At 51.0% G+C, this 22,627-nt stretch overlaps 2 protein-coding genes across 3 annotated transcripts; one reads left to right on the top strand and one right to left on the bottom strand.

Moving 5' to 3' along the window:
* Positions 1-1,324: 1,324 nt before the first annotated feature.
* LOC308513264 (uncharacterized protein) lies at positions 1,325-15,352 on the bottom strand. Of its 2 annotated transcripts, XM_081083160.1 has the most exons (10): positions 15,171-15,352; positions 7,921-8,187; positions 6,487-6,525; positions 5,489-5,532; positions 4,978-5,054; positions 2,648-2,713; positions 2,469-2,507; positions 2,011-2,199; positions 1,727-1,769; positions 1,325-1,473 (listed from the first exon to the last, which is right to left on the bottom strand). In XM_081083160.1, the coding sequence occupies exons 3-10, from the start codon at positions 6,516-6,518 to the stop codon at positions 1,352-1,354; spliced, it is 612 nt and encodes a 203-aa protein (XP_080939286.1). In that variant the 5' UTR covers positions 6,519-6,525; positions 7,921-8,187; positions 15,171-15,352; the 3' UTR covers positions 1,325-1,351. The 2 variants fall into 2 exon arrangements, with proteins under 2 accessions (XP_080939286.1, XP_080939287.1); XM_081083161.1 differs by lacking the exons at positions 2,469-2,507; positions 15,171-15,352 and having other exon boundaries at positions 1,334-1,473; positions 7,921-8,183.
* A 336-nt stretch (positions 15,353-15,688) lies between these two features.
* NDUFA6 (NADH:ubiquinone oxidoreductase subunit A6) lies at positions 15,689-21,890 on the top strand. Its single transcript, XM_081084921.1, has 3 exons — positions 15,689-15,875; positions 20,868-20,983; positions 21,685-21,890. Exons 1-3 carry the CDS (start codon positions 15,737-15,739, stop codon positions 21,814-21,816), a joined length of 387 nt encoding a protein of 128 aa, XP_080941047.1. The 5' UTR covers positions 15,689-15,736; the 3' UTR covers positions 21,817-21,890.
* Positions 21,891-22,627: the final 737 nt, after the last annotated feature.

Here is a 22,627-nt window from a genome sequence, read left to right as displayed (position 1 = left end):
TGCTCGCCCCGTGGGAAAGGGAGGCCTCACTCAGCCTGATGCCGACTCTCAGGCCCAGCAGCACCCGCCCTGCACCACAGGCAGCTGCTCAGCCAACACCAGCAAGTCTGCTCTCCCACTGACACCCCAAAAGGTGGGGAACTCAGGAAGGCTGGGAAGTGATGTGCCAGGTTAACGACCAGGCTCAGGAATGGGGTGCAGAGCTCTCCCTGGGAACCCTAACGGCAGCCCAGGAGCCAGCCCCCTCCCTGGGCCTCTGCGTCACCCCAACATTGAATTAGCCGCATTCCCTGATGCCTCAGGTCTGCTTCTGGCCCAGCTGCTGCTGGCAAGAGCTGTCTCCTGGGCCGGCTGCCGCTGGAGAGACTCATGTGGGCGCCAGCCCCGGGCACAGTCCTCGGAGTGGCCAGGCCAGGTGCCTCTGCCTCCTTCAGCAGCCAGGCTTGGCGCCTGGAGCAGACACGGAGCCCGGGCCACTCCCTTTCTTCCCTTCCTCACTGTACCTGCCAGCCCATCCTGCCTCTGCTTCTGGCCCAGCTGCTGCTGGAAAGAGCTGTCTCCTGGGCCGGCTGCCGCTGGAGAGACTCATGTGGGCGCCAGCCCCGGGCACAGTCCTTGGAGTGACCAGGCCAGGCAGGGCGCGCAGGAGGCTGGGCTGGGGGCAAGGAATGGACTCCTCTGGGCTGCAGACATGTCGCACGGACAGGGTCAAACCTCGACCCCTGCCACAATGCGCTGGCCACAAGAAAGGAGGCCACAGAGGGACCTTGGAGGTGACAGCCTGACTCTAGTCCTTGTTATCACACCACTGTGTGGGCCTGGGCTTCTGTTTCCCTGCAGCCACTAAGGAGAGTGCACCAGATGGCCGCCAGGTCCCGACTTCCTGCACTGATGCTGGGGCTGTGACATTATTTGCCTGCCACCCATCACCTGTGTCCACTCCCAGATGGGGCCTGGACAGAGCCCACGGGCAGCGCCCAAGGGCTTCTAATGATGGCTTACTCGGGTCCTGGGAGGACCCTTGTGCATTTAGTGAACAGCTTAGGGACCCCAGATGCTCAGGGCAGAAGCCCCCAACGCAACGGCCTCACGGCACCCCTGACGGGTCCCACCAGTGTCCTCTAGATGCCCTCCTGACAAGCTCCCCCGCTCCCCACATTCAGGTAGCTTGGCCTGTCCCTTGACATGGAGCCCAGGTCAGCAGGGCCCCTTTGGTTCCCAGAGTACCCACTTCCGAGTCAGGCGTGGTGCTTGCTGGGACAGTGCACACGGCCCACGCTGGGTCTGCAGGGCGAGGCCTGCAAGGAGGCAGCGGGGCCACAGCGGCGGCATCAGTGCGTTTATTGGGTTGTCACTCGTGCTCCTGAGTGTCAGGGCTGTCAGAGACCGGGAACCAGCCCAGCCAGAGCTTCCTCAGGAGCTCGGGGGCCCACCCGCCGGGCCTTTCCTCCTGGCTCTGCACCCCAGAGGCCCCTACAAACATAAGGAGGCAGGCCTTGCAGGTCGCCTGCCGGAGGAACCCTTCCTCAGGGCCAGGGCAGCGAGATCTGATGGGGCAGCACTGACACCAGGGTTCCTCCCACCCACGTCCCTGGGGAGTGGGCTAAGGAGGCTCCTTCGGGGCTCCCTGGCCTTCCCTCCCTGGAAGAGGAGGGTGGGGGCTCCCTGGGGGCTCCTCAGGGTCACAGAGGGGAGGGAGGGAGGCGGGTGGGCTGGGCTCTCTTACCAGAAGGAGGTAGAGCCAGCTCCTTTGGGACCTTCTTATCTCCCTGGGAAAGGGGCATGGTGGGATGAGACAGGCTCTACAGTGTAGATGGGGAAACTGAGGCCTCGCTACACGAGAAGTCAGGGAGGCCAGGACTCACAACGCCTCTGCTCCCCTCAGCTCCACAGAGAGCTGCTCTACTGAGATGCAGTTTGGCCCCGTCATGTTGGGGGTGCCCCAGCCCCCTCTCCACCCCCACAGCCTGCCCACCGCCCGGCACTGCTTGGGGCACCAGGCTTCCTTACCTCCCAGCCTGGGCTCCCTGCCACCTCCTTCTCCTCAGCCACTTCCTTCCCAGCAGGAGTGGGGCTGGCTGCTCCCTGGCCTGGGACCCTCCCCTCCCCCTCCGGGTCCTTCTCCCCCTGAGACAGGATGTCCGTCTCCTCCTTGGGGGCAGCATCATTCAGTCCTCCCGGAGTCTCAGGGGCTGTGGCCTGCCAAGAGAGAAGCGGGCATCACACAGGCCGGGAGGCCCCCAGTACGCCTCAACCCTCCCATTTCCCACACTTGGGGTGCGTACAGTTCATTCTTTCTCCAGGGAAGTCCTTCCCTATCAGCTCCAGAGGTGGGGTGGCGGGGCCGTGAGTTTCCTGGAGGGACCCTGCCCCCACCCCTGGGCCTGCAGGCCCTGAGCCAGGCACCCCTGGGCCTCATGGAGCTGACGGGAGAGCCCCGCCCGGGCCCTTCCAGGGAGGCCTCTTACCTTGGAGGCCTGCTTCTTCCCACTCCTGACTCTGCGTCTCTACAGGGGGAAACAGCATGCGTGCTGGGCGTCGCCCCCTCCCACGCCCACCCACCCGGCCTCTCACGGTGTCTACCCAGGACAGGGGGCCCAGGACAGCCGCCCCCCTCAGGGGAAGAAGAGTCCCCAGTCTTACCCACCTGAATGGCCACAGGGTAGCACTTATCCATCAGCCCCCACAGTGGCCTCAAGGTCTCGCCTATGGACTGCATGACAGGGAGAGAGAGAAGGGATGCGGCTGAGGGCACAGCTGAGGTGACTGTTAGTGGGCAGCACTGACCCCTAAAGACCCCAGGGACTTAGGGAACTTCAGCATGACTGATGCCTTTAGGAAGATAAACTGAGCTCATGAACGGAACAAGAACAGGCTCTAAAACAGAAACGTTCAAATATTAACCTCTAAAGCTTGAAAACCCAAACTGTGATATGATTATGGGAATGGAAAACCCAATCAAAGTCCAGAAGATAAAGCTGAAAAAAGCATTTCCCAGCAAGAACAGAGAGGATATCAGGAGGACCAACAGCTAAACCATGGATCTTCCTGAAAGTGAGCAGAGGCAACAAGCTGGGGTGACAGGAGATATTCTAAATACATTCTTTTTAAAAGTATTTTTTAAAATATTTTTTTATTGATCTCGGAGAGGGAGAGAGAGATAGAAACATCAATGATGAGAGAGAATCATCGACCAGCTGCCCTGCATGCCCCTTACTGGAGATCAAGCCCGCAACCCAGGCATGCGCCCTGACCAATAATCGAACCAGTGACCTCCTGGTTTATGAGTCGACACTCAACCACTGAGACACACCTGCCCTGGGCGTACATTCCTTTTTATCAAGACAATTCCCAAAGATGAGGGACAGGAGTTTTCAGGAGAGAAGGAATCACCAAGTGTCCATGACAATGGATGAGGAAAACCCACCCTAGATGCCTTCAGTACATTTCAGAATACTGAGGACCCAGAGCAGAACCAACAAGCTTCCAGAGATTCAAAGGAAAACGTCTGTTCTAAGAATTCAATTTCATCAGACTTTAAACACCAACATTTGAAGCCAGAAGGCAATGAGGATCTTCAGAATCGGTGGGAAAGTTATTTCTAGTCTAGAATTCCATGCCCAGCCACTCGCTCACCGAGTGTGGGTTTGCCAGGAGCCGGTCCATGCTTGCTGTTTCAAGGGACCTGGCATATATGGCATACTGTTCTTAATATGTTTGCTCACCTTCTTGGCACTATGTGTTTTAACCAAGGTCACCTCTCTGAGAAAGGTTGTTTCCCCAGGTAGGGATTTTCCCCTGAAGTTAGGGAGGGAATAAAACCTCTTAACTAAGTGCCAGGCGGGTAATTAATCACTTTAACTACGAACAATCATGCTTAAGCTACATAATCTTTACTCCCTGGAATGGAGATAAGAAACGCCCTACCCTTTGGAATAGAAATTGATAGGATTGGAATCAACTGGTATAAATACAGATGTAACAAGACAACAGGACACAGAACCTACACACAGAACCTACACAGAACCTAGAGACAGAAGAACTTCGCTGGAGAGAACATGGCAAAAGATCCTGGACAGAAACTGGCCACAGAACCTAGAGACAGAACCTAGCGAGAGAACCTGGCTGAAGATCCTAGAGACAGAACCTGGCTACAGAACCTGGATAGAACATGGCAAGAGAACCTGACTAGAACCTGGTGACTGAACCTAGCTGGAGAACCTAGCGAGGGAACATGGCTACAGAACCTGGCTGGAGAACCTAGCAAGAGAACATGGACACAGAACCTGGCTGGAGATCCTAAACAGAACTTGGCTGGAGATTGTGGCTACAGATCCTGGCTAGGCTGCTGATCAACTGAACGCTGTCTCCGTGTCATTCCTTTTTCGCCGACTCCAACCACACCTTTGGGGACCCCTGGACCTGCTGGGGTTGGACCCCAGCATGGGTTGAGGCCTTTCAGACATGTAATATCACAAGGCCACCCATCACAGAGCCCCGAGGCTGCGTCCCACAAGGGCTCCCACACCAGGTGTGCAGTGCCTCAGTGGACCCAGCATCCATTTGTGCTCTGACCGGGGCTGGGAGAGGGGGCTTCTGCCACAGGTTCTTGGACTTGGGACATCAAAGAGGCTGTGCAACCCCAGACAGGAGTCCTGCTCAGCACCACGCTGCTCACATGAGTGTCGAACCACATTCCAGGGCTGCGCACATGCATTAGGATCACCTGCTCCTTTGGGTTATCCAGGCCACTGCCACAGAGCCCTGAAGTGACCATATAGCCAGCTCATGAGGGGTGGGGCTTATGTTTTGACTCTGAGAAAATAGGAAATCTCTAGAATCCACACCGCGTGCGCGCTCACACACACACACACACACACACACACACACACACACACACACAGTTGACCATTTGAGGGCAAGCAGTATGACCCCAGGGAGCCCACCCCAGCATCTAGGACTGAGCGAGGTGCCTACCAGTGATGATTCCCCAGCAATCGCGTGGTCTGGAGCTGTTTTCCCCACAAACTCCTGGGAATAATAGTACACCACTCCTGCAAATGGGTGAAGGAAGACTAGTTAGAGCACTGAACAGAGATGTCATTATTTTAAAGTGTCATATCCCTCGACACCGTGACATAAACTAGGTACTAATTTAAAATGTGTGAGGGGATAGTCTTTGAAAAGGTATGCAAGCAAAAATTTGAAAGTCATTGCGGTAGGACTGTATTAGGTTGTGTGGGCTTTTTGGTTTGAGGGTTCTATGTGTATTTTTGCGGGGGGCAGAGTATGAGCTTCACAGTTAGACATGGGTTTGAGCGCCACTCCACCCTGAGGGTGCAGAGGGGAGACGTGGAGAAAGGCGGCCAGCCCCTGGGGAGCCAGGCCTCGGGGAGCTCCCTGGGCAGCTGGAGGCTGGGGGCTCTGAGGGGAGAACCAACTCCCAGGTCCTGACGTCCTCCCCAACTCACCGCAGCACAGGCCTTACCTGCAAGAATGAAGATCTGCACTACGTACAGGGCCCTGTAGAGCCTGGAAGGAAAGCAGAGTGAGTGTGAGGCGGGGTCTCCCCTGCCCTCACCAGTGGGTACCGGCTTCCCCCAATCCAGGACCTGCCCTACCGGGGTGTGTCCCGTCACCACTGTGGGCGAGGAAATCCCTCAGCTGCCTCAGGGCTCACCCCGGGCTCCCTGCTGACTGGCTGGCATGACTCTGTGCCTCTGCCTCCTTCAGCAGCCAGGCTTGGCGCTTGGAGCAGACACGGAGCCCAGGCCACTCCCTTTCTTCCCTTCCTCACTGTACCTGCCAGCCCATCCTGCCTCTCCAGCCAGAAGGCAGGCCCTGACCTTGCCTGGGCCTCACAGGGGATCATCCGGTGCTGGGTCAGCTCTTCTCCCACAACCCTCCAAGCCCTCCCTCCTCGGGACTGACAGATCCCACACCCGGGGTAGAAATCATGTTCCAGGTCACCTCCCTCTTCTGTGACCGCTCCCTTGGGACAGCAGAGCATTTTAGCATTGCTAAAATCAGCGGTTCTCAACCTGTGGGTCGTGACCCCTTTGGGGGTCAAACAACCCTTTCACAGGGGTCGCCGAAATACATCCTGCTTATCAGATATTTATATAACGATTCATAACAGTAGGAAAATTACAGTTATGAAGTAGCAATGAAAATAATTTTATGGTTGGGGGTCACCACAACATGAGGAACTGTATTAAAGGGTCGCGGCACTAGGAAGGTTGAGAACCACTGGCTAAAATGATGCCTCCCTGTGTGCGGGCGCACACACACACACACACACACACACACACACTCATGGCCCACCTACCAGGACCAGGCCCTCCACCCCGACTCTGAGTCCCAGAGACACTCTAACAGTCAAGGAAAAGTTATAGAGAACCCTGCTTTCCCTTCCTCTTGGGCCCAAGTGGGGGTTCCCCCGCCTGGTCATTCGGGACGTGGTAGTAGGGTGCACCCAAACTTTACCTCTCCTTCTGGCCGCATACACCAAACACCATTTTCAGTCTAAGGAGAAAGGATAGGCAACAGTCAAGGCATCACAGGCCCGGGGCCCGAGTGTTCCTGGACCCCGTGGCCTGCAGGAGTCACAACAGGCCAGAGGCAGTCGGTGGACAGCAAGGACCTCCACAGGCCAGGCTCAGCCAGGGGATGGCCAGCTGGTCCAACTAAGGAGGGGAACTTCCAGGAGCTTGGAAAATGCTCAGAAATTTCTCCCAAGAGCTCCAAACGAAAGATGGTTTTTGTGCCTCAGAGCTGGGAAGGGAGGTCCCAGGGAACACAATGGGGGAAGGAGGTGGGCTAAGATGAAGGAGAGAGGAATAGGTCTATTGAACATTTCGTATAAAACGTCTCCAGGTGTAGGTGGTGAATGATAACCGTAAACAATAATGATTTAAAACACTTTAAAGTATTTTCTGGGTTACAGAGCATTTGGGGAATAATTTGGGGAGCACTGAGGGCGATTGCCCAGCTTCCTCAAACTATTCTGTCTGGAACCCCCACCAGTGTCAGCATTCCCTACAAACTGGCACCATGGCAAGTCAAGGTCTCCAACGTGAGCTGGACCCTGGATGAGGCCAGTGAGCCTCCGCTTCCCGAGGCAGCTCCCATTCTCCACAGGGGCTGTTTCAGAATCTTCTAAAGATTTCAACCTTCACCAGATGCCAGTTCCCTTCACCTTCTGCCACCAAACCCTCCCATTCATTCTCTGCTTCTCACAGGCCAATTCCTCCTCCAGGGAGGGGCTGCCCTCCCCTCTGAGACCGCACCCTCCGTGCTGCATTCCATGTGGTCTTCTCACAACCTGGGCGTTTGGGGTCTCCTCTCTGATACATTCAGCCTTTCCTTCTCTAATGGCTCCTTCCCATCAGCATTTAAACACATCACTCACCTCTTCCATTAAAAAAAAAAAGCCCCTCTCTCTGAACCCACAACCCTTCTCAGTGAGGATCCTAACTGGCCCCTCCCCTTTTCACGGTCTCCTGGAGAGAGCCGTCTAAGCTCCACAGCCCACCTGTATCTGTGTCTGACCCCACAAGTTCTTGAAACCTCTCTCACCAAAGTCACCAACATGCTCCTGGGCACCAAATCCAGGGGCCCCTCCAGGCCTGGCTCACTTCAACTCCGCAGGGCGCTACAGCACCCCGGGGTCCCTGGGGCATCTCTGGGAACACCGCTGGCAGTGTCTCCAGCATAAGCTTTGCTAGTCATGTGTATAACTAGTGTGAGCCAAGCTTTCAGGCTTTTTCTGAGAGGAGGTTTGGAGAAGGGAAGAGAAAGTGAGTCCTGAAGGAGAGGAGAAGGGCAGGCGAAGTAGGAAGGGAAGCCCAAAAGGTAGGCTAGGAGTCCCAAAGACCATTTTCACCTGCTTAGGATGCTTCCTGCCTTTGAGCCACTTACCAAACACGCCAACCTTGACCTTGACGGCAGTGTTCAGGCAGCCTGCCCACCTTTCCTCTGAGAAGGGCACTGAGCCGCTAAGGCTAGGAGTCCAGAATACAGCCCCTCTGTGTGTGACATCACATCTTAGGGGGCTTTATGACAGGACAGCCGCTCCAACCTGGGCCAGTGCAGGTGGTCAGCTGCCTCAGGGCGGCTTTCCATCCCCACCAGTCAGAGCCAGCACCTTTGTGGATATCTCTCTGGTTCCATTCAACGCCATCAATGCTATACAAACACACAAAGGTGTAAGATTCAGTCATGTCACATAATCCAATAAGCACATTTTCTGGATCAAAAACAAGAACACAGCCTGACAATTTCTAAGTGTTACCCAACCATCTGATCAGCATCTGCTGAGCTTCCCTTTGGGGCCAGGAATAACGCCAAGGGGATAGAAAGGTAACAGGACACAGAGCCTGCCCTTGGGGCGCTTGAAGATATCAAATAGACATCTTCTACCATCCCCAAATTACTGTAAATGCCACTAAGTAATAATTACAAAACTATGGATAGTTAAACTAACAAATGCCGAGTTCCACGTACAGATGAAACATTAAGATAATGCCGGGGTCCAACCCCAGCAGGTCCAGGGGTCCCCAAAGGTGTGGACGGAGTCGGCAAAGAAGGAATGACACGGAGACAGCTTTCAGTTGATCAGCAGCCTAGCCAGGATCTCCAGCCAAGTTCTGGTCTGGATCTCCAGAGAAGTTCTGTTTAGGATCTCCAGCCAGGTTCTGTGTCCATGGTCTCTTGCTAGGTTCTCCAGATTCTCCAGCCAGGTTCTGTAGCCATGTTCCCTCGCTAGGTTCTCCAGCCAGGTTCTGTAGCCATGTTCCCTCGCTAGGTTCTCCAGCCAGGTTCAGTCACCAGGTTCTAGTCAGGTTCTCTTGCCAATTTCTGTAGTCAGGTTCAGTCCAGGATCTTTTGCCATGTTCTCTCGCTAGGTTCTGTCTCTAGGTTCTGAGGCCAGTTTCTGTCCAGGATCTTTTGCCATGTTCTCTCCAGTTCTTCTGTCTCTAGAGAACGTTCTGTGTAGGTTCTGTGCCTAGGTTCTGTCTTCTTCGATCTGTCTTCTTACATCTGTATTTATACCAGTTGATTCCAATCCTATCAATCTCTATTTCAAAGGTTAGGGCGTTTCTTATCTCCATTCCAGGGAGTAAAGATTATGTAGCTTAAGCATGATTGTTCGTAGTTAAAGTGATTAATTACCCGCCTGGCACTTAGTTAAGAGGTTTTATTCCCTCCCTAACTTCAGGGGAAAATCCCTACCTGGGGAAACAACCTTTCTCAGAGAGGTGACCTTGGTTAAAACACATAGTGCCAAGAAGGTGAGCAAACATATTAAGAACAGTATGCCATATATGCCAGGTCCCTTGAAACAGCAAGCATGGACCGGCTCCTGGCAAGATAAACCATAAAACAAGTCTCAGTAAATTTTAAAAGATTAGTTATTTCAAGTAAGTCCTTTGACCACAATGGAATTGAATTAGAAATCAGTAACAGAAACTCCCTGGAAAAATCCCCAAATATCTGGAACTAAACAACATACTTTTAAATAACATATGGAAATAAATAAATAAATAAATAAATAACATGGGTAAAATTAAAAGTCAAAAGGACCCTGGCTCAGCTGGTTAGAGCATCATCCTGATACGCCAAGGTTGCGAGTTTGACCCCTGATTAGGACACATACAACAATCAACCAATGAATGCATAAATAAGTGCAACAATAAATCAATGTTTCTCTCTCTCAAAAATCAATGAATAAATTTTTTAATTCTCATTATGATGGGGAAAATAAGACTTTGGGGGGGGGGGGACGGGGGCTAGCAATCTGAATTTGTGCCAGTAACCTAATGTACATTCTTGATAACCTATAATTAAGTCACTGCCTCTTTCCCAGAAACTGGTCTTGCAAGACCTGTTACCTAAATGCTCACATCTCACAGAGGCCATAAACCAGTGGTTCTCAACCTTCTGGCCCTTCAAATACAGTTCCTCATGTTGTGACCCAACCATAAAATTATTTTCATTGCTACTTCATAACTGTAATGTTGCTACTGTTATGAATCATAATTTAAATATCTGATATGGAGGATGGTCTTAGGTGACCCCTGTGAAAGGGATGTTCGACCCCCAAACGGGTCGCAACCCACAGGTTGAGAACCACTGTACTAGAGGCTCAATGCACGAAATTCGTGCACGGGGGTGGGGGAGTCCCTCACCTGGCCTGCACACTCTCCAAATCTGGGACCCCTCGGGGGATGTCTGACCATAGGAATCGGGCCTAAACCAGCAGTCAGACATTCCTCTTGCAATCTGGGACCTCTGGCTCCTAACCACTCACCTGCCTGCCTGCCTGATTGCCCCTAACCACTCTGCCTGTCTGCCTGCCTGCCTGATCACCCCTAACCACCTCTGCCTCAGCTCCCATCACCATGGCTTTGTCCGGAAGGAGGACCGGAAGATGTCCGGTTGACCTGGTCTAATTAGCATATCATCCTTTTATTAGTATAGATAATTTACATACCATAAAATTTATCCTTCACCCATTTGAGTGTATAAGTCAGTGAATTTTAGTATATTTACAAAGTTGTGCACTAGCATCACAAACTAATTTTACAGCATTTCCATCAGCCTAAACAGAACTTCATGCTACATTCACTCCTCATTTCCACCTCAGCACTTGACAACTATAATTTACTTTCTGCTTGTATACATTTGCCTTTTCTGAACCCTTCACAGAAATGAAATTATCTGATTTGTGCTATGTCTAGCTCCTTTCACTTAGCATGTCTTCAAGGTTCATTGTGGCTGAAGAATACTCCATTGTATGAACGCACCATATTTTGTTTATACACTTTTTTCCTTGTCCATCCAGTTGATGGACTTTTGAGTTGTTTCTATTTTGGGCTATCATGAATAATGCTGCTATGAACATTCACACACAAGTGTCTGTGGACAAATGTTTTTATTTTTCCTGGGTAGATTCCTAGAATTGGAATTTATAATAAGTATATATTTAACTTTTTAAAAAATATATATTTCTTTATTGATTTTAGAGAGGAAGGGAGAAGAAGAGAGAGAGAGAAACATCAATGAGAGAGAATCGTTGATCGGCTGCCTCCTGCACGCCCCCAACTGGGTATCGAGCCTGCAACCCAGGCATGTGCCCTTGGCCAGAATCGAACCTGGGACCCTTCAGTCCACAGGCTGATGCTCTATCCATTGAGCCAAGCCAGCTAGGGCTATGTTTAACTTTTTAAGAAATTGCCTGACTGTTTCCCAAAGTGGCTGCACCATTTTATATTCCCACCAGCAATATATAAGAGTTCCAATTTCTCCATATCCTCGCCAACACTATTATCTATCTTTTTTATTCTAGGCATTCTAGTGGGTGAGTGGTATCTTAATGGTTTTGACTTGCATTTACCTAGTGACTGATGACATTGTCTTTTCACATACTTATTGATCATTTGTATATCTAATTTGGAGAAACAGATATTCATATCCTTTGCCTATTAAAAAAATACTTTTTATAGTAATTTTGACTTCCCCTTACTCCACCCCCAACATACACACACTCACAGCCTCCCCACTATCAACATCCCCCAGCAGAGTGACACATTGTTATAATCAATGAACCTACACTGACACATCATTGTCACCCAAAGGTCACAATTTACATTAGGGTTCACTCTAGGAGTCTGAGCATGTATAATGGCAGGTATCCACCTCTACTGCCCTAAAAACACTCTGTGCTGCACCTATTCATCCCTTCCTCCTCCAGCCTCTGGCAGCCAATGATCTTTTCACTGTCTCCATGGTTTTGCCTTTACCAGAATGTCATATAGCTGGAATCACACAGTACGTACCCTTTTCAGAATTGCTCTTTCACTTAGGTATATCCATTTAAGTTTCCTTCATGTCTTTTCATGGCTTGCTAGCTCATTTCTTTCTAGCCCTGAAGAATATCTTAATGTCTGCACATGCCACTATTTATTTATTCATTCACCTCCTAAAGGACTTCTTGGTTGCTTCCAAGTTCTGGCAATCCTACCTAATAAAAGAGAAACTTGGTAATTGGAGTACGACCGCTACCCTTCCCATTAGCTAATCAGGGCAATATGCAAATTAACTGCCAGCCAAGATGGCGGCCGGCAGCCAGGCAGCTTGAAACTAACATGAGGCTTGCTTGCTTCAGTGACGGAGGACTCCAACGTTCCCCGCCTGCCCCTGCAGGCCTCTGAGCTGCAACTCTAAGCAACTATGTAACAAATATAGAAGCTAAACAAAACCCCAGAAACCTTCTTTAGTCACCGGGCTTCAGTCAGCAGGATCACAACATTGTAAGCAAAGGCCAGAAACCTACTTTCAGCAGCGGAGGCCTAAGAGCTGGAGCCAAGCCTCAAAGCTAAAGCTGGCCCAGAATAAAAAAAAAAAGAAAAGAAAAAAAGGAGCTTCCGTCACCCCCAGCCTGAAAACAGCCCTCAGCCCCTCACCTAGACTGGCCAGGCACCCCAGTGGGGACCCCCACTCTGAAGAGTGTCTGACCAGCTGCAAACAGCCATCATCCCCTCACCCAGGCTGGCCAGGTACTCCAGTGGGGACCCCCACCCTGATCCAGGACACCCTTCAGGGCAAACCAGCTGGCACCCACCCGTGCACTAGGCCTCTACCCTATATAGTAAAAGGGTAATATGCCTCCCAGCACCGGGATCAGCGGAGCCGCGAGGCCTCCCGGCACCAGGATCAGCGTGACAGGGGGCAGCGCCCAAACCCCCTGATCAGCCCTGCTCTGTGCCTGATAGGGGAGAGCTCCCCAACCCCCTGATCGCCCTGCGGCTCTGTGTGTGACAGGGTGCGGCGCCCCAACCCCCTGATCAGCCCTGCTCTGTGTGTGACAGGGTGCGGCGCCCCAACCCCCCCCCCCCCCCACGGGCCCTGCTCTGTGTGTGACGGGGTAGAGCCATAACCTCCCCATCGGCCCTGCCCTGAGTGTGACAGTGGCGGCGCCCAACCCCCTGATCGGCCCTGCTCTGTGGGTGACAGAGGGCGGCGCCCCAACCCCATGATGGGCCCTGCTCTGTGCGTGACAGGGGGCAGCGCCCCAACCCCCTGATTGGCCCTGCTCTGTGCGTGACAGGGTACAGAGCCCCAACCCCCCTGATGGGCCCTGCTCTATGCATGACAGGGGTTAGCACCGCAACCTCCCCAGCCACCCTGCCTTGAGTGTGACAGGGGTCGGTGCCCCAACCCCCCAATCGGCCCTACCCTGAGCGTGACTGAGGGTGGCATCACAACCTCCCGATCCGCCCTGCTCTGTGCATGGCAGGGCGGCGCCCCAACTCCCCAATCGGGCCCTGCTCTGAGCCCGACCAGGGGCTGCACCTAGGGATTGGGCCTGCCCTCTGCCACCCGGGAGCAGGCCTAAGCCAGCAGGTCGTTATCTCCCGAGGGGTCCCAGACTGCGAGAAGGCACAGGCCGGGCTGAGGGACCCCCCTCCCCGCCGAGTGCACAAATTTTTGTGCACCGGGCCTCTAGTTATGAATATAAAATTCCATGTGCAGATTTTCTGTGGACATAAGTTTTCAATTAATTGGGTAATACCAAGGAGTGTGATTGCTGGATCATATGTTCAGAGTATGTTTAGTTTTGCCTGGCCGGCATGGCTCAGTGGTTGAGCACCAACCTATGAACCAAGAAGTCATGGTTGTGGGTTTGATCTCCAGTGTGGGGCATGCAGGAGGCAGCCAATCAATGATTCTCTCTCATCATTCATGTTTTGGTCTCTCCCTCTCCCTTCCCCTCTGAAATCAATAAAAATATATTTAATAATAAAAAAAGAGTATGTTTAGTTTTGTAAGAAACTGCCAGACTGTCTTACAAAGTGGCTGTATGATTTTGCATTCTCACCAGCAATGAATGAGAGTTCCTGCTACTTCACATCCTCATCAATACTTGGTGTCACCTTTGCTCATCTGTGTGTTTTTTTAAGAGCAAGAGAGAGAAACATTGATTTGTTGTTCCAATTATTTATGCCTTCATCGGTTGCTTCTTGTATGTATCCTGACTGGGAATCAAACTGTAACCTTGTGGTTCATGGTCGACGCTCAACTACTAAGCAACACCGGCCAAGCACCTTTGCTCATTTTTAATCGAGCTATTTGTCTTTTTATTATTGAGTTGTAAGAGCCTTTTACATATTCTAGATACAAGTCCCTTATGGAATATATGATCTGCAGATATTTTATCCCAGTTTGTGGTTTTAGAAGCCTTTTATTGTTTTAATGAAAACGAATATTAACATTAATATTCATGACAGTGGTTACACCTAGAGGAGGCAGGAGCATGGACTAAGGTACACAGGTAGGTATCCTATAGGTGCCATGAGAGGTAGAGCACAGGCTCTGGAGCCACTACCTAGGTCTCAACCCAATGCTGTTAAGTAAGTAACTTAGTCTGTGTCTCAGTTTTCTCATCTGTAAAATGGGTTCAACAACACTCATCTCACAGGTGTGTTGTGCGGCTTAAGCGAGTTAATGTGCCTGGTTACCAGGTATATAGTGTACTTTATGGAAGCCTTGATGACTGCCAATTCTTCTGTTGGGTCCTGGGGTTCAGAAGTTTTCGTTTTATTATCATGCTTTATCATTTATGTGTTACCTGCTTTCTTTTGTCTAGCTCATTTAAATGTACAAATAAATGTTAAAATAAAAGGAGAATAAAGTATCCACATTTTTAACCCTTTAAAATGAGAAAGAGAGGGCTAGATGCAGGGCCATCCCCCACGCTGGTCCGGGGCCCAGAGCCCGGCCCCTGCTCCTTCCGCGACGCTCGCAAGGTGCCCGGCCCGGGACCCCGGCCGGTGGGGTGGGAGGCCTAACGGGCGAGTGGCCTTGCCTCCGCCCGCCTCGGTTTCTCGCCTGTGAAACGGGGACGCTACCCACCCACCTGATCCAGGAGGTTAAGGAGGCCAGGCCCCTGCGCAGGCCCCGCCCGTCCTGTTGGCTCTTTTCCCGTCACACTTCTAGCCCCCTTCATGCCAGGGGAGAACCTCGGCAGGAAAATGCCAGAAAAGAGAGACCCGGAAAGGACAACCTAAGGCTCCTCCAGCTCCAAAACTCTGCGCTGTGTTTCCCAGAAATCCACAGTTTGGGAAGCAAACGTCCTTGTCGAACATGGGGCTGAAGGTAGAACCTACCTCCCCGGGCTGTGGAGAAGCGTCGAGAAACAGGCCAGGAAAGCGCTTTCCCATCTGTATCGCACGTCGAAGGAGTTGACTCATCGGGGTAAAAAGTTTAGAAAAAGTGGCCCCACAGAAGGGCCAGGCCGGCGCCAAGCAGTCCAGGCGCCATTGTCTGCTTCAGCCGCCACCTCACGGGAGCCGACCCGGGAAGCTCGGCGAGGCCAGCGCGCCCCCGACATCCCGGGCGAGCGCCGCGTCGCTGGGAGACCAGGCAGCTCGGCGGCACGCGGCCAGGCTGGGGACCGAGTGCCCCCTGGCGGCGCCGTCGGCGACCGTTAGGACGTCCGGCCGACTAGTTCGCGTTTCTGCTGATGAGCGTGAGCAGCCACCAACCGCTTTCCTTCCACCCAGAGATACAGGTCTCCCGACCAATCAGAGAGACCTACAGCCGCCCTCCCGCCCATCCATAGAATTTAGGGGCGTGTCCTTTAATTTTAGCCAATAAGCAAAGACGTTCGTCCTTCGCCGCACTAGCGGGTGGAAAGGGGGCGGGGTTGGGGGAGGGTGGTTACTTTAGCAAGATGGCGGCGAGCGGCGTCCGCCGGGCGGCTGCTGCGGCCAGCACCTCGGTGAAGCCCATTTTCAGTCGGGACATGAACGAGGCCAAGCGGAGGGTGCGCGAGCTCTACCGCGCCTGGTATCGGGAGGTGCCGACCACTGGTGAGAGGCATCGGCGTGCGCGGGGCACCGGAGGCGGCCGCTCAAGGTCGCAGCCCTCCCGGCCTCTGATTTCTCTCGGGCCCGGCAGAGGCGCCCCCACGTGTTTCAGGGGAGGAGGGTCACCGAGCTTGGGTGGACCCGACCTGGCAGTGGCGCCGGAGTCAGACCAACCGTGTCCAGCATCCCTCCCGCGCTCCTGGGCGCCCTCGGCGCTTTGGCTCCCATCCCCCCCGTCCCCCCCCCCCCCCCAATCTAAACGAAACCCCGGGAGGGAGAGCAGGGCCTGTCAGTGACGTGCTCACTGTGTGGGGGAGGGAACTGAGGCACGGAGAGGCGAAGCGGCTGCCCCAAGTCCAGAGCTAGCCTGGTGATCTGGAACCCAAAGGCAACTCTAGCTCCCAGACCACGTCCAGCGCCCCTAGGTTCTCTGTACACAGGGTGTCTTGTAGGGCTGGGCGACCATCGGGCTCCCACGTCTCTCACAAAAGAAGCTGAACCAGAGGAGGGAAGTGACTTTCCCAAGGTCATCCATGTCCGTGCGGCGTTGCCCCGCCCCCTCCATCTCCAAGCCTCGCTCCCGGTGCGGTCTCTGCCTGCCCTAGTCTGCTTAGCCCCTGCTCCCCTCCACCCCGTGGCCCGCCCTCCGCTGCTTCAGAACTCCTGCAATCACCGAGATGTCAGAGAACCGGCCTGTTCAGCTGATGTGTTAAATATAAACTGCAGGGTTCAGGGACTTTGTTTCCTTATCATGGCATCCCCCTCAGGGCTCCCCACCCTCTGTACCTGATGAAAGAAAGGTTGGGGGGAAAGCCCCCTAAACCAGTGATGGCGAACTTTTTGAGCTCGGCGTGTCAGCATTTTGAAAAACCCTAACTTAACTCTGGTGCCGTGTCACATATAGAAATTTTTTGATGTATGCAACCATAGTAAAAAAAAGACATATTTTTGATATTTATTTTATATATTTAAATGCCATTTAACAAAGAAAAATCAACCAAAAAAATGAGTTTGCGTGTCACCCCTGACACGCATGTCATAGGTTCGCCATCACTGCCCTAAACTGTCAAGGGGAGTCAGTACTCATGTCAGGGCCTGGATATTTTGTTTCATTGATTTAGTGCAGCGGTTCTCAACCTGTGGATCGCGATCCCTTTGGGGTTCAAAGGACCCTTTCACAGGGGTCGCCTAAGACCGTCGGAAAACATATATATAATTACATATTGTTTTTGTGAGTAATCACTATGCTTTGATTATGTTCAATTTGTCACAATGAATACACAATGAATACATCCTGCATATCAGATATTTACATGACAATTCATAACAGTAGCAAAATTACAGTTATGAAATAGCAACGAGAATAATTTTATGGTTGGGGGTCACAACATGAGGAACTGTATTAAAGCGTCGCGGCATTAGGAAGGTTGAGAACCACTGATTTAGTGTGTTTTAATGCAGACCATCATGCAGTCCGAGAGGGGAGGTGTTTTTAAGCTAGCTGGAGCACCATAGCACCTCTTCCAGGCTGCTACTCCCCACCTGTGTGTGAGGAGTAGAATGTGGTGGCTGCTGAACTTGCCTCCAGACCTTGCCCCTTACTGTGTGACCTTGGGCAAGTGATTTCACCTTGCTGTGCCTCCGTTTCCTCATCTATCAAATGAGGATAATAGTACCTTCTTCCAAGAGTTACCGTATTAAATAGGTTAATATAGCTAGAGTGCTTAGGATAAGGCCTGGCACTCAGGCACTCCTTAAATGTTGGCTGCTACTGTTTTTTCATTGTTGTTATTATCACTATTGTTATTTATAGGGCTTACCCTAGCAGAAGCCTCCTTGTAGAAGTCCTCTAATGATAGGAACTCTGACTGCTCCACACTGTCCCTGTCCTCAAGCTGACTTGGAGAAATTGTGGATGACCAGAACTTAAACCCACAGGCTCCTAGGGAAGGAGAAACTTGAGAAAACTAACTGCTGGTTCAGGGACTGTAAATTCAAATGCCTTCAGGGGGCAGGTGGATAATGGGTATGAGGAGTGTGTGCTAAATTCAGCTGTTTCAAAATACAGTGCTTGGCCAAAACCGGTTTGGCTCAGTGGATAGAGCGTTGGCCTGGGGACTGGAAGGTCCCAGGTTCGGTTCCGGTCGGGGGCATGTGCCTGGGTTGCAGGCACATCCCCAGTAGGAGATGTGCAGGAGGCAGCTGATCGATGTTTCTCTCTCATTGATGTTTCTAACTCTCTATCTCTCTCCCTTCTTCTCTGTAAAAAATCAATAAAATATGTAAAAAAAAAATATATATATATATAATGCTTGCCTAGAGTGCCCAGAACCCTTTCTTGTTACAGGGAGGAGTGGGAGGTAGGGAACAGTTGAAATTTACACCAGGGTTTCTCAGTAGCCACATTTGTGCTGGATAATTCTTTGTTTTAGGGGACTGCCCTGTGCATTGTAGGATGTTCGCAACATCCCTGCCCTCTCCCCACTAGATGCCAAGAGCATTCCCCCCTAATTGTGACAAACCAAAATACCTCCAGACATTGCCATATATTAGGGGCAGGGGGTGGCAGAGTCACCGCTGGTTTGAGAACCACTGATTTAGACCAAAGAACAATTCAGCAGGCCATAGCTTAGGCTGCTCCTGTTTGCCTTCCTAAGGCCTTTCCACTGGTGGAAGGTTGTGTTCAGGGGTTAGGATGCCAGGAAGGCGCCTGGGACAAAGCTATGGAATTTGTCTCTTGAGAACAAAGGTTCTTAACCTGGAAGGATGGGCATTCAGGGATCTATGAACTGACTTCGTAAGCAAAACTTTGCATTTGTGCACGTGACATTTTCCTGGCAGGTGGTTCAGGAGGACATGAGGATGGAGTGATGGGCCCCAGCTCCCCTGGCGTGCCTACAGTGAGGAATCGAATATAAAGATGCAAGGGTTATACTGATAGCAAGGGAAGGTTCTTCATATTTCTTTCCTTCAGAGTGCCAATTGTAAATTTTTTTAAATTTTTTTTTTAATATATTTTATTGATTTTTTACAGAGAGGAAGGGAGAGAGATAGAGAGTCAGAAACATCAATGAGAGAGAATCATCGATCAGCTGCCTCCTGCACATCTCCCACTGGGGATGTGCCCGCAACCCAGGCACATGCCCCCGACCGGAATCGAACCTGGGACCTCTCAGTCCGCAGGCCGACGCTCCATCCACTGAGCCAAACCGGCCTCGGCCAATTGTAAATTTTAAAACAACACAAGAAACACCGTGGATTCCAGGCCCAAGTTTGCCAGGGACCAGTAGTATGACCTCAGGCAAGTCCCCACAGTGCTCTAGGACAGCGGTCGCCAACCTTTCGGACCTCAAGGACCACCGGTTGGCGACTGCCGCTCCAGGCCTCACTCCTCCCCCCCATCCCAAGTGGTAAGATTCTAAATTCTAGGCTCCACACTAGTTTACATTTATTTTTGTGTCTCTTATTGTCCCTTTGTTTACCATTTTCTGAAATTCCTAATATGATACTGTAGTGTTTTAACAGCCAACTCTCTGGAGGGAAATCTAGATGTGTAATGTTTTCCGTTTCCCACGGTGTGAATACTCCCACCACAGCTGATGTTAAGCTATGGAAGCGAAGGCGGCGAAGGCAGCAGATTTGGGGAGATGGTAGAATTGGCTCCCCATGGGAAACTGCTCCAGCGACCACTGGAGTTCTTTCTACTGTCTGCTCCTCAGTCCTGCCCGTCTGTGAACACTTCCTGACCTATGAAACTGGGATGCCGCTTCTGTTCGATTTCTGCTATCGTGTATTTACTCCGTGTGTGGGTCAGAAACACTGTCTTTGCAGCATGGCATAGGATTGCCTCAGCAGCTTTGCTTTTCTGTCACCAAGTTATGAGTGTAGTTAAAAAGTCAAGCGTTATTATTCATTCAGTCGGTCACTAATTAGCTCTCAACAGTGGTTCTCAGAGCTGGTTGTGACAGTTCTGTAGAGTGGAATGGGCATGTCGCAGGAATGATCACAACACCAGGCACCTCACCAAATGAGCACTGACCAGCCTATCCCGAGAGCCTCGTTTGTGCTGTGCATTCAGCTGGTGGGCCCCCCTTCTGTCCTTATTGCACCTACCACACAAGGCTCTGTCATCAGCAAATCACTGCAGGCTGACTGCCGGGATGGGAATACAAATGACTGCGATCTAATTTCCAAAGGCCATCCCTGTGCTTCACATGGAGTCTAGGTCACTGAGTCTCTGCCACTGTTTTAGGCACGTATTTAACCAGGGATTGCTGAATGTTGTGATTTCATGTTTGCATTCATGGGTAGCAGTTCCTCTAATTAGAATTTACAACCAAGAGAACAGGACTTATGTCAAACTTCTCTCTTCTTCCCCCAGTAACCTAGCATGGTAGTGCCAGCTGGATCGAAGCCTTCCCTGACTGCACAAAGCCTCAGCACTCTCCCTCAACTCTAAGTTTGTATAGTGCACAAACCTACACCACATCATTTTACCTTAATTCCAACCTGTTTTTTGGCAAATGTTCCATATAATACTACTACTAACATTTATTGAGGATTTATTCCATGCCAGGCACTGTTCTAAGCATCTCGCATTGTTAGAATCCTCCCAACAGCTCTGGAGTTAAATGTGCTATTATTGTCCTCACTTCATATGTAAGTGCACTCAGGCACAGAGAAGTTAACGTACACAGGGATATATAGCTGGTAAGTGACAGAGATGGAATTTGAACCCAGGTCATTCATACGCTTGACCTATGCTCTTACTGCCCTTCAAATGCAGTGGCCTTGTCTCCCCAAACAAAATATAAGCTCTTTGAGGGCAGTCTCACACTTCTTCACATCCTCAAGCACCTAGCTTGGGGTCAGGCTAATATTTGGTAAGTGAATTGAATGGGCAACCTCTATGTGTTTAATGAATATCCATAGATCAAAACTTAAAAAATATGTTTTAACCATATGATTTCTACCCTGGTCATGTTTTCTCTTTAGTGAACTTATTCCAGCTAGACATCTCTGTGAAACAGGGACGGGATAAAGTCCGAGAAATGTTTATGAAGAATGCCCACGTCACAGACCCCAGAGTGGTTGATCTTCTGGTCATTAAGGTAACTGACCCTCCCTGACCGATTTAAAGAACACCCAACCTGCCCAGAGCTCTCCAGTCTTCCCAGATGAACACTTTTGTTTCCAAGTTTAAAAAGCAACTGCTGGGTCAGCAACTGTTGCCTGGAACAGATGAACTTGGAGGTTATCACCTGATTAAAGAGATTATAAGATTGTGCAAGGGAAAACCCATCAGGGCTTGCATTTTATAACTAAAAAAAGGTATAGGGGTGAAAGTTTGAACTCTTCTTCAACCCTTCCCTAGAGGTTACTGCTTCACCTGGTTGCCAGCTTACAGCTGGAAGAGGCTGGCTGGTTGGCGGAGTCCTGTGTAAATGGGGTCCAGTCCTGGCCCTGATTCTGTCTCTGCTCAGTCACGAGCATCAATAGGAGGGAGCTTCAGCATGTTAAGCAGAAATGGAAGTTAAGCCTGTCGGCTTAGGTGTCATGGGGCAGGGGCCCATTGACCTGGAAGTCGTCTCTCCTTAGACCAGTCAGCCAGTTAAAAGAATATTTGAAAGCCCTCAGAGATCATTTAGTCCAACACCTGTTTTCAGATGCAGAAACTGGTCTAGACAGAGTACGTTACTTACCCAAGGTCACTCAAGTCAGTGTCCGAGCAGAAAACAGAATCCTGGCCTTCGGTGTTGTATTCCTTTCACTGGACCACTTTGACTGAAGACCTCTCCCCTCACTTGCGCAGGGAAAGATGGAACTGGAGGAAACTATTAAAGTGTGGAAGCAGCGGACACACGTTATGCGGTTCTTCCATGAAACAGAAACTCCAAGGCCAAAGGATTTCCTGTCCAAGTTCTATGTTGGCCATGACCCATGAAGTCATTCAGTGGGAAGGTGCATGTTGATATTTAAATACTTTATAGTACAAATAAACTGAGTATATGATGGTCACTTTGTGGTAGGATTCCATTGGTGAACCAATGGGAAGCTCCGTTTCTGCAGTCTCACTTTTTGCCTGAACAAGTGGGGTAGGCATATACACACCACCTGTTCGTTCCCTTTTCCTGAAGTGTGGGGCTGCCTATAAGTGACAGTGGATTCTCTTCCCAGAGCCTTGCATGTGGTAAACAGGAAGTACAAGGCCATCTGTTGAGAAACTGTCATACTGGGTCTGCGGCTGGATGACTTCGTTAATGTAGCTGTGTTTCCACAGCCTCCATTGGATGGTTAGTGTCACCACACAGATTATCCAGGATTAGCCAGCTCTTGCTGTCGGAGAGGGATGAGAGCAGCACTAAGGCACAGAAGCAGAGAACACAAACGGGGCTATTTGCCCCTGGGTTTTGAAGAAAGTGGCTGATCAGAGGCCTAACTCTCTATTTGCAACAAGCACGGGTCCTTAAAATGAAATTAACTTCCTACTCAATTAGGCTCCCCACTAGGGACACAGATGTTCAGTGCACACCCGGAGAACAAATATTCCAACTGTTTTTGCAAACGGTTGCAGCTTTAAAGTAACAATAAATGTTGGACCAGGTAAAAGAAGTGATCTCTGCTTTGGACAGCAGTCTTCTCTGTTCCTTCACTGGACGGTCTAAAAGCTGGAAAAAGGGGTTCAGTATATAGTCACCCTTAGGATTCCCAAATTTTTCAGCACCAAGATTCTATTTTCATCTAAGAAACCAAGT

The sequence above is a fragment of the Myotis nattereri genome, assembly GCF_964212035.1.
Source record: "Myotis nattereri genome assembly, chromosome: 2".
In the NCBI taxonomy this organism is placed as follows: Eukaryota; Metazoa; Chordata; class Mammalia; order Chiroptera; family Vespertilionidae; genus Myotis; species Myotis nattereri.
This window is presented reverse-complemented; position numbering and strand designations above follow the sequence as displayed.

What these genes read in the sequence shown, in the direction of transcription:
- LOC308513264 (XM_081083160.1), bottom strand. Translation starts at nt 6,518, where the DNA reads ATGGTGTTTGGTGTATGCGGCCAGAAGGAGAG. An exon ending in GCTACCCTGTGGCCATTCAG is followed by an intron (nt 2,508 to 2,647) that starts GTGGGTAAGACT and finishes TTCCCCCTGTAG; the next exon opens with AGACGCAGAGTCAGGAGTGG. An exon ending in GGAAGAAGCAGGCCTCCAAG is followed by an intron (nt 2,200 to 2,468) that starts GTAAGAGGCCTC and finishes CTCTCTTGGCAG; the next exon opens with GCCACAGCCCCTGAGACTCC.
- NDUFA6 (XM_081084921.1), top strand. Translation starts at nt 15,737, where the DNA reads ATGGCGGCGAGCGGCGTCCGCCGGGCGGCTGCTGCGGCCAGCACCTCG. An exon ending in TCGGGAGGTGCCGACCACTG is followed by an intron (nt 15,876 to 20,867) that starts GTGAGAGGCATC and finishes TTTTCTCTTTAG; the next exon opens with TGAACTTATTCCAGCTAGAC. An exon ending in TTGATCTTCTGGTCATTAAG is followed by an intron (nt 20,984 to 21,684) that starts GTAACTGACCCT and finishes TCACTTGCGCAG; the next exon opens with GGAAAGATGGAACTGGAGGA.